Raw genomic sequence first — 14,243 nt, 5'->3', positions numbered from 1 at the left:
GGTGAGTGGCAGAATAACTACACCTGACGGTAATTAACCTGTGTTTGTGTGTCTTCCCAGTAACCGCGCCCTATTTAAGGAGGCAGAGGGAGAGCAGAGGGGACAGCTCATCCCGGGACTAGAACACAGTGCGCGCGTGTGTGTGTTTTTTTTCCTCTCAAGAATAAAAGTAGGCTGTTAAACTGAAAAGTCTGACAATAAAAAGCCTATTAGTACCAGAAGCTTTGTCCTGCCGTCCTCTGTGCTCCACCCACACTTCAGAGAGCTCTACATTGCCATTTTCTCTTCTTCGTTTGTTCCTCCTGACCTCTTCTGCTGCTCGCTACTACTGTTGTCATGCCGACCGAGGCTGTTGTGTTTCCCGCTTGTGGTCTCGTCACTTGTCACTTCCGGAAGTAGCTCGACAACTAGCTCGATAGGGTATACATGCACTAAGTAGCTCGGCAGAAATCGCATAAACTAGGTCGTGTAGCTCGATTCCGAGAAATCAAGTTCGGTTCAATTTCAGCCGAATTAAGGTGTATACATGGCATTTTGAACTTCGATTTCAGTCGAGCAACGGCAGAAATTCGATTCTCTCTATGTGCATGTAAACGTAGTGACTGACCTTACTCCAGTCCTCTACAGTCCAATCCTTATGGTCTTTAGCAAACCTCAGCCTGGCTCTTCTTTGCTTTTCATTGATGAAGGGCTTTTTTTTCTTTTTTTTTTTTTTAGCTTTGCATGACTTCAACCCCACCCAGAGGGGCCTGCTTCAAACCGTCCTTGCCGTGCACTTAACCCCAGCTGCCATTTGCAATGCCTTTTGTAGGTCACTTGATGTCCTCTTACAGTTGTTGAGTGACATTCGAAGGAGTTGATGATCATCCCAGTCAATGGAGAGTCATTTTCACCTTCTGCCAGTCTGTAACTTTGTTGTCTCCAATGTCTGCTGCTTGACCTTGTTCTTATGAATTGCCGTCTTTGAAATTTCGAGGATGGAAGCAACCTGACACTCACTGCATCTCTTTGCCAGTAAAGCCAGAACTGAACCTTCTTTTTTCTCACTCAAAATTTTTCTTTTTAACTCTTTTGGCATGATGAATAGATAAATTTGTATTCCAAATAAATTTAAGGTACTACTAACAATGTTTTTGCCATCCAAACTGGTACTATTACAAGAGGATAGTGATGACCATGGAGGTGTTTTTTATGTTTCCTTGTTAAATAAGATTTGGTTTAGGTGATCACCTAATTAGTACCTCATTAACTAAAATGAGGTGTGCTTGTGTTGGAATTCCAGCACTGTCACTGGAACGAAATGGCTGCCAAACATAGAGATGGTGATTTAAGAAGAAATTTAAGTGGTCTCTTAATTTTTTCCAGAGCTGTGTATATACACACAAACACACACACACACACACAGTACTGTGCAAAAGTCTTAGACACATGTTAAGAAATACTGTAGACCAAAAATGCCTTAAAAATAATGAAATGAAATGTTTCAACTTAAAAAAAAAAATGAAAAAGTCAATATTTGTTGTGAGATAACCCTTTGCTTTAAAAACATAGTAGTCTCAGGTACAAATAATGCAGTTTTATAAGGATGTCTCTGAAGGTTCTCAGTCATCCAGGTCATTGTAAACCGTAGGTGCTAAAGAAGGCAACTGAACTTGCTTGAAATTCTTGAAGACGCTTCACCTCTCATCTGAAAAGCTTCTTCAGTTCTGTCTGACTAATGGGGAGTTCCAGGTATTTATCCTCTAGTGGACCAAAAGCAACCCTAAGGAGAGTTGTTGAGGTCACATGGGTCATTGACCCTCTCAGGCTACATCCACACGACAACGGCAACAAGATGTTATTTAAAAATATATCGCGTCCAAATGGGCAATGATCAGTAAAATATCAGGTCCATATGGCAACGCAATGCTTGCTGAAAACGATGCAATACACATGCCACACCTCTAGGGGCGCTGTAAGACGGTCCCTTCGGAGACACCAGAACAATAGAAGAAGTAAGGACGCATGCACATAAACTATTATGTGCGAGACTTCATATTAGCCACAAAGTCAGGAAAATCTGTTCGTAAAATTACATTATAATGACCAAATACAATGAAAAGTATTTTTCCAGTCTCACCTGTGAAAGGTAATCCCATGTGATCTCGTTTGGACGGTAAACCTGTTGGTACAGTTAAACGCAGCACATGAATGAGGCATCTTTATTTTCCGCTTTGACCTATCCAATATGGCGGCGAGGATGACGTATGATTCTACGCGGAAGGCGGCGTCTTTAATGGTCCGGAATAAATTGAATGCTACACGTTGATGGATTAATTTGTTCTTCTACGCCCTTTTTGAGGAATGTATTGTAGGACTTAAACCAACATCTGAAGAGGTGAGATCGCTCCTTTTTTTCCCTATTTTTGCTGGCGGGATTGACTCTGCCCTAAGGGCTATTTTCTCTCTCTCTCTCTCTCTCTCTCTCTCTCACTTTGCACCATTACACAATAAATATTCACAGTGAAAATATTTTGTAAGTGCGTTTCATGAACCAAGTTATAGGATTTGTTGACAACTCGCATCGAGTTTGTTACACTTCTACCCGGCGTGAAGCACTCACAGTCATGTGGTTGTGACGTCATTGTAAACAAATCTGTTCTACTCATCCAGACGACTTCGCAATGGCAACGTTGCCAGATCTTTCCACTCTGGAACCCGTTCTCAAAAAGATTGCGTTTTGGGGCACCCAAAATGCCGGTGCCGTGTGGACGCCAGGCCTAAATGATAAGCAATTGTATCGGAGTCACCTGAATCCGTTGCCATGTGGACAGGGCCTCAGGCCAAGTTTACATTAGACCGTATCTGTCTCGTTTCCTTCGCGGATGCACTGTCCGTTTACATTAAACCGCCTGGAAACGCCGGGAAACGGGAATCCGCCAGGGTCCACATATTCAATCCAGATCGTGTCAGCTCCGGTGCTGTGTAAACATTGAGGATACGCGGATACGCTGTGCTGAGCTCTAGCTGGCGTCGTCATTGGACAACGTCACTGTGACATCCACCTTCCTGATTCGCTGGCGTTGGTCATGTGACGCGACTGCTGAAAAACGGCGCGGACTTCCGCCTTGTATCACCTTTCATTAAAGAGTATAAAAGTATGAAAATACTGATGCAAATACTGCCCATTGTGTAGTTATGATTGTCTTTAGGCTTGCCATCCTTCCACTTGCAAGTGGTAAGTGATATGCGCTGGGATCACACACACAGCGGCTCAGTCCCGAATCACAGCTTGTGCACTTCACTCGCGTGCTCTGTGAGCTGCGCAAGGCCGGAGTGCGCACCCTCCAGAGGGCACTCGCTGTTCAGGGCGGAGTGATTTGGAGCGCAGGATGCCTGCGGAGCCGAGCGTATCCGTGTATTGGTGTTGCTGTGTGCACGCAATTCGTGTATTGGTGTTGCTGTGTGCACACTAATCGTTTTTAAAACGTTAATCTGATGATCCGCTGATACGGTCTAATGTAAACATGGGCTCAGTCATTCTGTAGGCGTTAGGGTCACTGGAGGCCAGGTGTGAACGGTGTTAGCAGCCTAGAGAGTCGTTTGGGTGATCTGTGGGTCGTTGGCTCTCTCTGCCATCGTGTGAGACATTGAAGTCAGCTGAGTCTCGGTGGGGATGTGTATTCAGTTTTCTGGGAAGTGTGCCAAGGACTGCATTGTATGTGGCTGATAAGTGGTGTCTCAGGTGGTGTTTACATTAGACCGTATCCGTATCGTTTTCGTTGCAGATACACTGTCCGTGCACATTAAAACTCTGGAAAACGACTCCACAGGCGGAACAGTTTGAATCCGCCAGGGCCCACGTATTCAACCCAGTACGTATCTGATCCGGTGCTGTGTAAACATTGAGGAACGAGGATACGCAGTGCTGAGCTCTAGCTGACGTCGTCATTGGACAACGTCACTGTGACATCCACCTTCCTGATTCGCTGGCGTTGGTCATGCCACGTTGGTCATGTGAATGAGCAATACAGGAAGTGTGTTGAGGAAGTCATTAAGTGAATGAGCAATACAGGAAGTGTGTTGGTTACCGTAGCACTAAATAGTCTTGTTGTAATCGCAAAAAACGGCCGTTTTGCGAGGTGAAGAGTGTACCGAACACTGTTAGATCCTTCTAGCATAAACACGAAGGCCATACACGGTGTAAAAAAGGCGTCATTGTAGTACCAGTACCGCCGATAACAGACTGGCATACTTCATTTTTTACAACGACATCCTTCCACTTGCAAGTGGTGAGTGACTTGCGCATGCCCGATATGCACTGGGATCATGTGACGTGCCGTCTAATTAGTCATGTGATTAGCATATCCGTGTATTGGCGTTGCTGTGTGCATGGGGAACGGTTTTGTTGCGGGTACAGAAATTTTGTGTGTGTACGCGAATCGTTTTAAAAACGCTAATCTGATGATCCGCTGATTCGAAATAATGTAAACAGGGCCTCAGACCACCTCCTCTGTTAAGTGATGGTCGTTCCAGGTTGACGAAGATGACTCCTTTTACTCCTCTTTCAAACCACCAATCTTCTCTGACTAGAATGTGTACATTGCAGTCCTGAAACGAGTGTCCTTTGTTATTGAGAAGAAGATAGACTGCAGAGTCCTGGCCTGAGGAACTGGCTCTCCTGTGTTGAGCCATGCACTTGTGAAGCGGTTGTTTCATTTCCCCAATGTACAGGTCTGTGCATTCCTCGCTGCACTGAATTGCATACACTACGTTGTCCTGTTTGTTTCTGGGTATTCTATCCTTAGGGTGGGCCAATTTCTGTCTCAGGGTATTACTGGGTCTGAAGTGTACAGGGATGTTATGTTTGTAGAAGATCCTCCTGAATTTCTCAGATAGTCCAGAATTGTAGGGAATGACAATGTTCTCGCATTTGTTGCTGTTTTCTTCCCTGTCCGTTATGTTTCTTTTTCTGGTCTTGATGAAAACCCAGTTGAGATACCCACACTTCTAAAGTGCTTCCTTGATGTGTTTTTGTGCCTTCTCTTTTCCCTCTACTGTTGTAGGAATATTCTAAGCCCTGTGACGTAAGGTCCTAATGACCCCCAATTTGTGTTCCAGTGGGTGGTGAGAGTCAAACAGTAGGTACTGGATAGTATGTGTGGGTTTCTGGTAGACCTTGATGCTAAGGCTTCTGTCTTGTCCAATGTGCACGCTGCAGTCCAAAAAGGCTAGGTTGTTTCCACTGACGTCCTCCAAAGTGAACTTGATGTTGAGTTTTATAAGGAAATGAGCTGTAGGTTTTACTCAGCATCTTGCAGAATCAGCCACAGTTCTTCTGGAGACTTTGACTGTCACACTTCCTTCTTAATTTTGCAGCAAAATCCAGTAACCTTCATGTTTTCTTTTTGAATCTGAAAAGTGGTCTCTTATTAAATATACTCCTCAGATACAAACTTTTTTTTTTCCTGTAACATTTAATTTTGTGCTGGAAAACAAGTGTTTGGAACTCTAACATGTACTGACTTGATAATGTAGAAGTCATAAAATAGAAATCTATAACAAAGTTTGTCTGAAAAAGAAAAAAAGAAATTGGGTGCCTAAGACTTTTGCACAGTGTATGTGTGTATACACGCGCGCACACACACACACACACACACACACACACACACACACACACACACACACACACACACACACTATATACATATATATATGAGCATTAATGGTGCAGTTCGTAATCTTGAAGAGACCTACAATAATCATATAATTTCACAGGTACCATGGAATCTTGTCATTTCATTTCACATTTCTCATCTCATCATCTCTAGCTGCTTTATCCTTCTACAGGGTCGCAGGCAAGCTGGAGCCTATCCCAGCTGACTACAGGCGAAAGGCAGGGTACACCCTGGACAAGTCGCCAGGTCATCACAGGGCTGACACATAGACACAGACAACCATTCACACTCACATTCACACCTACGGTCAATTTAGAGTCACCAGTTAACCTAACCTGCATGTCTTTGGACTGTGGGGGAAACCGGAGCACCCGGAGGAAACCCACGCGGACAGGGGGAGAACATGCAAACTCCACACAGAAAGGCCCTCGTCAGCCACGGGGCTCGAACCCGGACCTTCTTGCTGTGAGGCGACAGCGCTAACCACTACACCACCGTGCCGCCATTTCATGTTTCTGTTTAAATTATTCTGACCCATTAATAGCTCTACCCATATCCCAAAAAGAGCCACTGCCATTGCCCTTTCACCTTAAGATACCTTGTAAGGCATTATGTAGCTTCCACAGCAGGTTGAAGGTGGAAGGCTTACCATGATTTTTCACTGTAATTGTGATTTGCTCACATGAGCAGCAAAGGGCTTTACTTCTTTAAAGTCTGAGTTCAAGTTGCTGAGACTTGAAACCATCCCAATATCACGACAGATGTTTAATCCCTGAGCTGCCACTGGCCTACTATATTTTGCACCATCAGCTTTGTTAAACATCCATTTAAAAGATTTACAAATGCTAGCGAACTAGGCAAGCAAACCTGTCAAAAATAGAGCCCACTCCAGCACTGTGTGCACTGCTCCGGTGCACATGGAGACCTGTGGCCAGCAGGATACCATCTTTCACTGTGACAGAGCGGTGCGAGAAGGAGGCGATGAGCAGCTCGTTCCAGCCTGATGATAACAGTAAGAGGAAACACCAGGAGGTGAAAAACCATCAGCAAACAAGGAGGGGCACAAGCAGTCAAGTCATATTTATTTATAAAGCACATATTATATAACAGAGGTTAAATGCTGTACAATAATAAGTTATAAACAATCAAGATAAAAACAGCAGTAAATATACACAGACCATTAAAAATAAATTGACCATTAAAATTAGACAATTACTTTAACCACCATCCCACATACACTGCCTTGACAAAAAAAAAAAAAAAATTAAAAGGGCACACTCTAATATTTGGTTGGACCACCTTTAGCTTTGATTACAGCATGCATTCGCCGTGGCATTGTTTCGATAAACCTATACAATGTCACAACATTTATTTCAGTCCAGAGTTGTATTAATTTTTCACTGAGAGCTTGTGTTGAGGATGGGAGAGTCGAACCACTGCGTAAAGGCTTCTCCAGCACATCCCAAAGATTCTCAATGGGGTTAGGATTGGGACTCTGTGGTGGTTAACTCATGTGTCAAAATAATTCCTCATGCTTCCTGAACTACTTTCACAATTTGAGCCCTAATTTTATGCCTGTGCCATCAGAGAAGAAAAAAAATCCATTGATGGGATAACCTGGTAATTCAGTACATTCAGGTCATCAGCTGACTTCATTTTATTGTCCCATAACGTTGTTGAGCCTCGACCTGACCAACCGAAGCAACCACAGATCATAACCCTGCCTCCAGAGGCTTGTACAGTGGCCACTATGCATGAGGGATGCATTGCTTCATGTGCTTCCCTTCTTACCCTGACACATCCATCACTCAGGAATAGAGCAAATCTGGACTTATCAGACCACATGACTTTTTTTCCATTGCTCCAGAGTCCAATCTTTATGCTCCCTAGCAAACTTTTCTCCTGATTAGTCTCACTAACAAATGGTTTTCGTATGGCCACACAGCTGTTTAGTACCAATCCTGTAAGTTCTCATCACATTCCGAGTGTGGAAATGCTCTTACTTCCATTATTAAATATAGCCGTGAGTGAATTCTACTGTTTATTTATTTTTACAATTCGACTTCACCAAGCATTTAAGTGATCTCTGACCATGGTCAGTCAGGATCTTTTTCCAACCACATTTTTTTCCATGAAGTTGATGGTTCACCACTATCCTTCCAGGTTTTAATAATGCGTTAGACAGTTCTTAACCCAATTCCGGTCATTTCATCAATCTCCTTAGTTGTTTTCTTTGCTTGATGCAGGCCAATAATTTGACCCTTCTGAAACACAGTAACATCTTTTCCAATGAGCATGGGATACAGCCTTCCAACATGTTTGTTTAAGAAATGAGAAGCTACTCACTGCATCAGTTAGGGTTAAAAGAAATGTTGCCAGCTGAAACGCATTAATCACTGCAGTAATTATCCAATCAAAAGCTCTTAAATATTTGCTTATTTAAATCTAAATGGTGACTTATTTTTTGGCCAGGCAGCAAGGCAAGGCAAGGCAAGTTTATTTATATAGCACATTTCATACACAGTGGCAGTTCAATGTGCTTTACAGAAGTAAAAGCAAAACAGTAAACAATAGAGAATAAAATTACATAAAATAAATGGGAAGAAATATAATAAGAATTAAACAATAGTAGAAATAAAATAATAAAATGAAGTAGAAGTTCAAATAGGGGGAAAAAACCCAGCAGAATAAAAAAAAAGTAAAGATTATAAAACATGTAAAGAAGACAATATTAATTATTTAACAGAAAGCATCTGAAAACAGCTTGGTCTTTAACCTAGATTTGAAGCTGCCAACAGCAGGAGCATTTGTAATGTCCTCTGGCAGTTGGTTCCATAGCTGCACTGCATAGTAGCTAAAAGCTGCTTCACCATACTTTGTTTTAACAACAGGTTTTAATAGTCAATTTTTCTGTTGCGATCTGGTAGATCTGATTGGGTTAGGCCGCTGCAACATATCAGAGAGGTAATTGGGCCCTGTACCATTTAGAGATTTGTACACCAGCAGCAATGCTTTAAAGTCAATTCTGTAGCTTACTGGAAGCCAGTGAAGGGACCTTAGAATTGGAGTAATGTGCTCTGTTCTTTTTGTTCGTGTGAGAACCCTAGCCGCTGCATTTTGAACCAGCTGAAGTCGTTTGATGGTCTTTTTTGGCAGGCCTGTGAAAAGGCCATTGCAGTAATCAACCCTACTAGAGATGAAGGCATGTATCAGTTTTTCCAGATCATTTTTTGACATAAGTCCTCTTAGTTTGGAAATGTTTTTTAGGTGATAAAATGCCGTTTTAGTGATTGCTTTCATGTGACTGTCAAAGTTTAGCTCGCTGTCAATGAAAACACCAAGATTTTTAACCATTTCTTTAGTTTTAATCCCTTTTGTGTCAAGAATAGTGGTAATCCTGAGTCTTTCATCTTTTTTTCCAAATAGAATTACTTCTGTTTTATCTGTGTTCAGCTGAAGAAAATTTTGTGACATCCAGTTGTTGATTTGATCGATACACTGGTAGAGACATTCAAGGGGGGCATAATCATTAGGTGATAAAGCAAAATAAATTTGGGTGTCATCTGCATAGCAGTGATACAAAATTGAATTTTTATTGATAATTTGCCCAAGTGGGAGCATATAAAGGTTGAATAGTAATGGTCCAAGAATCGACCCCTGGGGGACACCACAGGTCAAGGACATTGACGTTGAGGAACAATTTCCCATGGTAACAAAGAAGCTTCTATCTTTTAAGTATGAATTTAACCAATTGATAACTTTACCAGTCAATCCAACCCAGTGTTCAAGTCGATATAGCAGTATGTTGTGATCAACAGTATCAAAAGCTGCACTGAGGTCCAGTAATACCATGACCGATGTTTTGCCTGCATCAGTATTAAGACGTATGTCATTTATAACTTTAATCAGCGCTGTTTCAGTGCTATGATTGGCACAAAATCCTGACTGAAAATTATCAAAACGGCTGTTTGATATCAAGAAGGCAGTTAATTGATTGAAGACAATTTTTTCAAGGATTTTCCCGATGAATGGTAAATTTGATATTGGCCTGTAGTTATTTAATACTGAAGGATCCAGATTATTTTTTTTTAAGTAGGGGCTTTACAACGGCTTTTTTCAGGGACACAGGAACAACGCCAGTCTCTAGGGATGTATTTATAATTTGAAGCACATCTGTAATTATAAGATGAAGAACAGACTTAAAAAAGTTGGTGGGCAGAATGTCCAATTCAGATGTTGAGGAACTGAGATTTTGTACAGTTTTTTCAAGAGTCTCATAATCAATTAAACAAAATTCTGACATTGTGTTCAAGTTATCTATCTGTGTCATTGGTGATTGCAGTTTTTCAATTTTTTGCAACTGAGATATATTATGAGGAATATTCTGCCGTATTTTATCAATTTTACCTTTGAAGAAGGATGCAAACTCTTTGCATTTATTAACTGAGAGAAGTTCAGGTGCTAATTGTGGTGGGGGATTAGTTAGCTTCTCTACTGTTGAAAATAGCACACGGGCATTGTTCATATTCCTGTTGATGATGTTGGAGAAGAAAGACTGTCTTGCTTTACGAATTTCATAATTATAATTACAAAGCATCTCTTTATGGATTTGATAATGGATGTGAAGTTTAGATTTGCGCCATTTTCTTTCAGTCTTTCTACATTCTCTCTTTAGCAGTTTAACAGCCAGGTACTGCTTCCATGGTGCTTTCTGCTTATCATTGACTCTTTTGATTTTGAATGGAGCAATATCATCCATAATTTGGGTCATATTTAAATTAAAAATTTCCAGTAAATCATCTACAGAGTTTTGGTTGAGTTCTGAGAGAGAGCTTGCTCAAAGAGAACACGTGCTGTCTTTTATGACTCTCCTACCCATAGTCGTTGAGCTGTTCTGAATGTGAGGAGACATAGAAACATCAGAGAAAACACAAAAATGATCAGATAAGGCCAGGTCAACAACAGTAGTAGAAACAGTAAGACCCTTTGTGATGATGAGGTCAAGGGTATGACCACGAGAGTGGGTCGGCCCCTGTACATGTTGTACTAGGTTGAAGTTGTCAATAAGTGCAAGTAGTTCTTTGGCATAAGTGTTTTCAGTATTATCTACATGCAAGTTAAAATCCCCAGATATAATAAGACAATCAAACTCTAAGCAAATGACTGACAACAGTTCACCAAACTCTTCAAGAAAGACTTCGGCTGAATGTCTCGGAGGCCTATAAATAGTTAATAATAATATGTTAGGAGAGCATGTAACAAGTGCACATAAGTGTTCAAAGGATGTAAAATCACCAAGTGAGGATTGTTTACATTGAAAAGAGACTTTGAATATATTTGCAATCCCTCCACCTTTCCTTTGTCGGGTAACATTCAAAAAATTTAAATTTGGGGGAGCTGCTTCAATAAGGGTGGTAGCACTATTTGCTTGATCCAGCCAAGTTTCAGTTAGAAGCAAAAAATCAAGATTGTGTTTGCAGATAAGATCATTAATTAAAAATGACTTGTTTGAAAGTGATCTAACGTTCAGAAGAGCTAGCTTTACAGAAAGTCTAGAAGTAATATCTGCTTGTGCACTCTGATGTTGTTTTAAAACAGGAAGGAGATTAGATTGGTTTACCCCCTGGGTTAAATGTGCTCTATGTTTTCTATTTCTTATCAACACAGGAATAGAGAATGGCACAGGCATATTGGGTCCCAGCTGGTTTTCAAAACTACACCCATTTGCAGGGACCCAGAGTACATCAAACAAGACTTTCTAAATGTTCCATTTGGTTTGAGGGTGAAAGGCTTGGAGATGACATGTATCTTTTAGATGGTGAAAAAGATTTGTAGCCAGCTGAAAGTCCTGGGCGAACACAGTTTTGATGAACTGGGTACACTGCTTGTCGCGACAGATTTGGGCTGGAAAAAGAAAGTGTAGCCATTGGGAGCAATCTTTGCATACTATTAGGGAAATCCATGTGGGTGGGAGACGGAGATAGTGCAGTGAAGTCAGAAGAGCGAGAAATTGGTGAGTTCTTTGTATGGCAGTTTGTCTCTGATTTTTGGCAGTCTGTCTTTGAATCTTGGCAGTCTGGCAGGTCAGATGTCTGTGTGTCCTTGATGACGACTTGCAAAGATGATTGTTTTGGCTTTGCAGAGGTATTGTTTTTTGTAACTATGTCAGTCTGCAACATCTTATCAACTGTTTTCCTCAATGCTGGCTGAGAAAAGATTGCAAGTCTGTAATGGTCTACTAAGACTTTGGCTCCAATCCAGCTGAGTTCAGTGCTATTTGGCTTGAAGAATTCTCTGCGATTCCAGAAAAGGTTAAAATTGTCTATGAAGCTCATACCAAATGAAAAACAAGTTTTTCCAAGCCAGGTGTTAAGATTGAAGAGTCGAGAAAATGCAAAACTTCCTCTCGCTGGGAGTGGGCCACTAATAAAAGATTGTATTCCAGTCTGAAGGCCCGGTCACACAGCACTCCGCGTCTATATCACGTACAAAAAGATACAAAAATCAGGTGGACGTGGTCGTAAGTGGTAATTTTTGGTCAATTTTGGCTTTGCCGTGTTTTGTACGGGGTATGGCCGTCGGCGGCTGTTTCACTGCCATAGCACTGCCAAATCACGGGTAACCGCGGCTCAGCGTCGTTGGAAGAGCGGCTTGCTGCGCATATAAAAGCGGTAGGATATGTTGAGCCTGTATCAGTTGGTTCTGTTGGTGCTGGAGCATTAAGATGAGGACATCACAGCGTTGAGGGTTCATGTTCACCCCTTGACATCTAGACTGCAAGTGCCGAGGTCTCAGAAAATTACGGTATTTACATGCCGCAAATCAGAAGTGATGCAGAAGTGATTAGACAGTGATCAATCGAATTTAGAACTTGTTTGAGACGTCGTTTAACGGGCTTAGACAGTGCTATGTACGCGGAAAAATCCATTTCTCAGTGATAAGCCGCTAAACACACGCTATATCCCGTGATACCAACGCATAACACCCGTCCGATGACCGTGCTCTGCCCGTGATAGACCGCCAAACTTTCGCGTCTTACCACGTCTCCCCAAGTTTTAATAACGGCCGGGACACTGATTATCACGTGTTTTTCACCTGTGTTGCACGTCTTTACCACGTGTGCCGGCCGTGGTTGTCCGCGGTCTAAAGTTTTGAGCAGTCCAAAACTTTTTGCCGCGTCCGACGCCGTTCCGATTTTCCCCTGCGTCCTGTAACGTCTGTATATCGACTGTAACACGTCTTAACTTCGACATCAACACGAACAATATCGTCTGCTTCACGGGAGAGCACTTTTTGACGGGTTTTGGCCGTGATAAAGCCATAAAGCGCTGTGTGACCGGGCCTTTATAGAGATCAGAAAAAAGTTTTCTGAAATCATCTTGGACAAACAGCTGTTCTCTGAAAACATCATTTGCTCCCACATGCACAACAATACGTTTGATAGTTTTATGCTCGGACATTTACATACAATTACACACACTAAAAGGTGAAGGAAAAGAAATGGGCCTTTAGACACAATTTAAAAATGTCAGAGAGAGAAGACCTAATATGGAGAAGGAGATCATTTCAAAGCCTGGAGGCAGCAATTGAGAAAGCCCTGTCGCCCCTAGCCTTCAACCATGATCTTGGAACTCCGAGGAATGCGAAGGAGGTTGCAAATATATTGTAGAGTAAGACTACGCAAAGCTTTAAAAACAAATAGCAAGATTTTAAATTCAATTCTATATCTCACCAGTCACAATGGATTTAAGCTAGAAACAGGTGAGATATGTTCACTTTATGTGTCTGAGTCACTGTGAATAAATTAGGGATAAAATTAGCTCATATTTAAAGTCTTTAATTTTATATAAAGCTGCTTTGTGACAATGTCTGTTGTCAAATGCTCTATACAAATAAACTTGACTTGACTGTGTATAACAGCTCTGTTCATTAGAGTTGCAGTGTGATATCCTAAAGAAGTGTCGACTGGAGCAGGTGGAAGATAATTTCGTGTGTGTGTGTGGGGGGGGGGGGGGGGGCTTACCTGCCCGAAGCAGAATGACCTGATCATCCAGAGGAAGGTCTGAGAACTGTGGTATCCTTTTAGCCCATTCAACCAGTGTGAAGAGCTGTTTGTCTGCTGCCTGGCAGATGTTAGTGACTGGGTCATTTGTCTGAGAGAGAAAGATTGAGACAGATAAAAAGGCACGCAGACAGACAGACAGGCAGGGACTATTAGGATCAAGATACCAGTTGTGACTTAACTGGCTTGCATAAGTAAACTTTATAGGGATGTAACTGAACATGCACAGACATTGATATGATATATGAAATGAAATAACATTATATTATATATTTCTTTAGGAAAGTTTGCTCAAAAGGTTCAGAGGGAAACAAAAAAGTCGCATGAGTATAAGGATTTTAATTTTATGCAGGCACATGCAAGTGGTCAGATATGAAGCTTTGTGGGACAAACAGAGACCAGGTTTATCATCATGAATGTGTAGTGCTGGGGCAACACATTTACTATGGTCCTTCATTCATAGCTACCTGGTCAGGCCTGTGGTGGTTTGAATGAAACTACGAGTTTGTTTATATATTGGGAAA

The 14,243-nt window shown here is 41.7% G+C and overlaps 1 protein-coding gene across 4 annotated transcripts in view; it reads right to left on the bottom strand.

Moving 5' to 3' along the window:
* Nucleotides 1-14,243, bottom strand: part of rxrgb (retinoid X receptor, gamma b) — a 100,137-nt gene that overhangs the window by 16,404 nt on the left and 69,490 nt on the right. For all 4 annotated transcript variants that reach the window (XM_060917326.1, XM_060917328.1, XM_060917329.1 and 1 more), the window contains 2 exons: nucleotides 13,681-13,810; nucleotides 6,525-6,657 (listed from right to left, as the gene is read on the bottom strand). In XM_060917326.1, the coding sequence (XP_060773309.1) occupies nucleotides 6,525-6,657; nucleotides 13,681-13,810 (263 nt within the window). The remainder of the gene's footprint in view (nucleotides 1-6,524; nucleotides 6,658-13,680; nucleotides 13,811-14,243) is intronic.

The sequence above is a fragment of the Neoarius graeffei genome, chromosome 3 (genome assembly GCF_027579695.1).
Source record: "Neoarius graeffei isolate fNeoGra1 chromosome 3, fNeoGra1.pri, whole genome shotgun sequence".
In the NCBI taxonomy this organism is placed as follows: Eukaryota; Metazoa; Chordata; class Actinopteri; order Siluriformes; family Ariidae; genus Neoarius; species Neoarius graeffei.
This window is presented reverse-complemented; position numbering and strand designations above follow the sequence as displayed.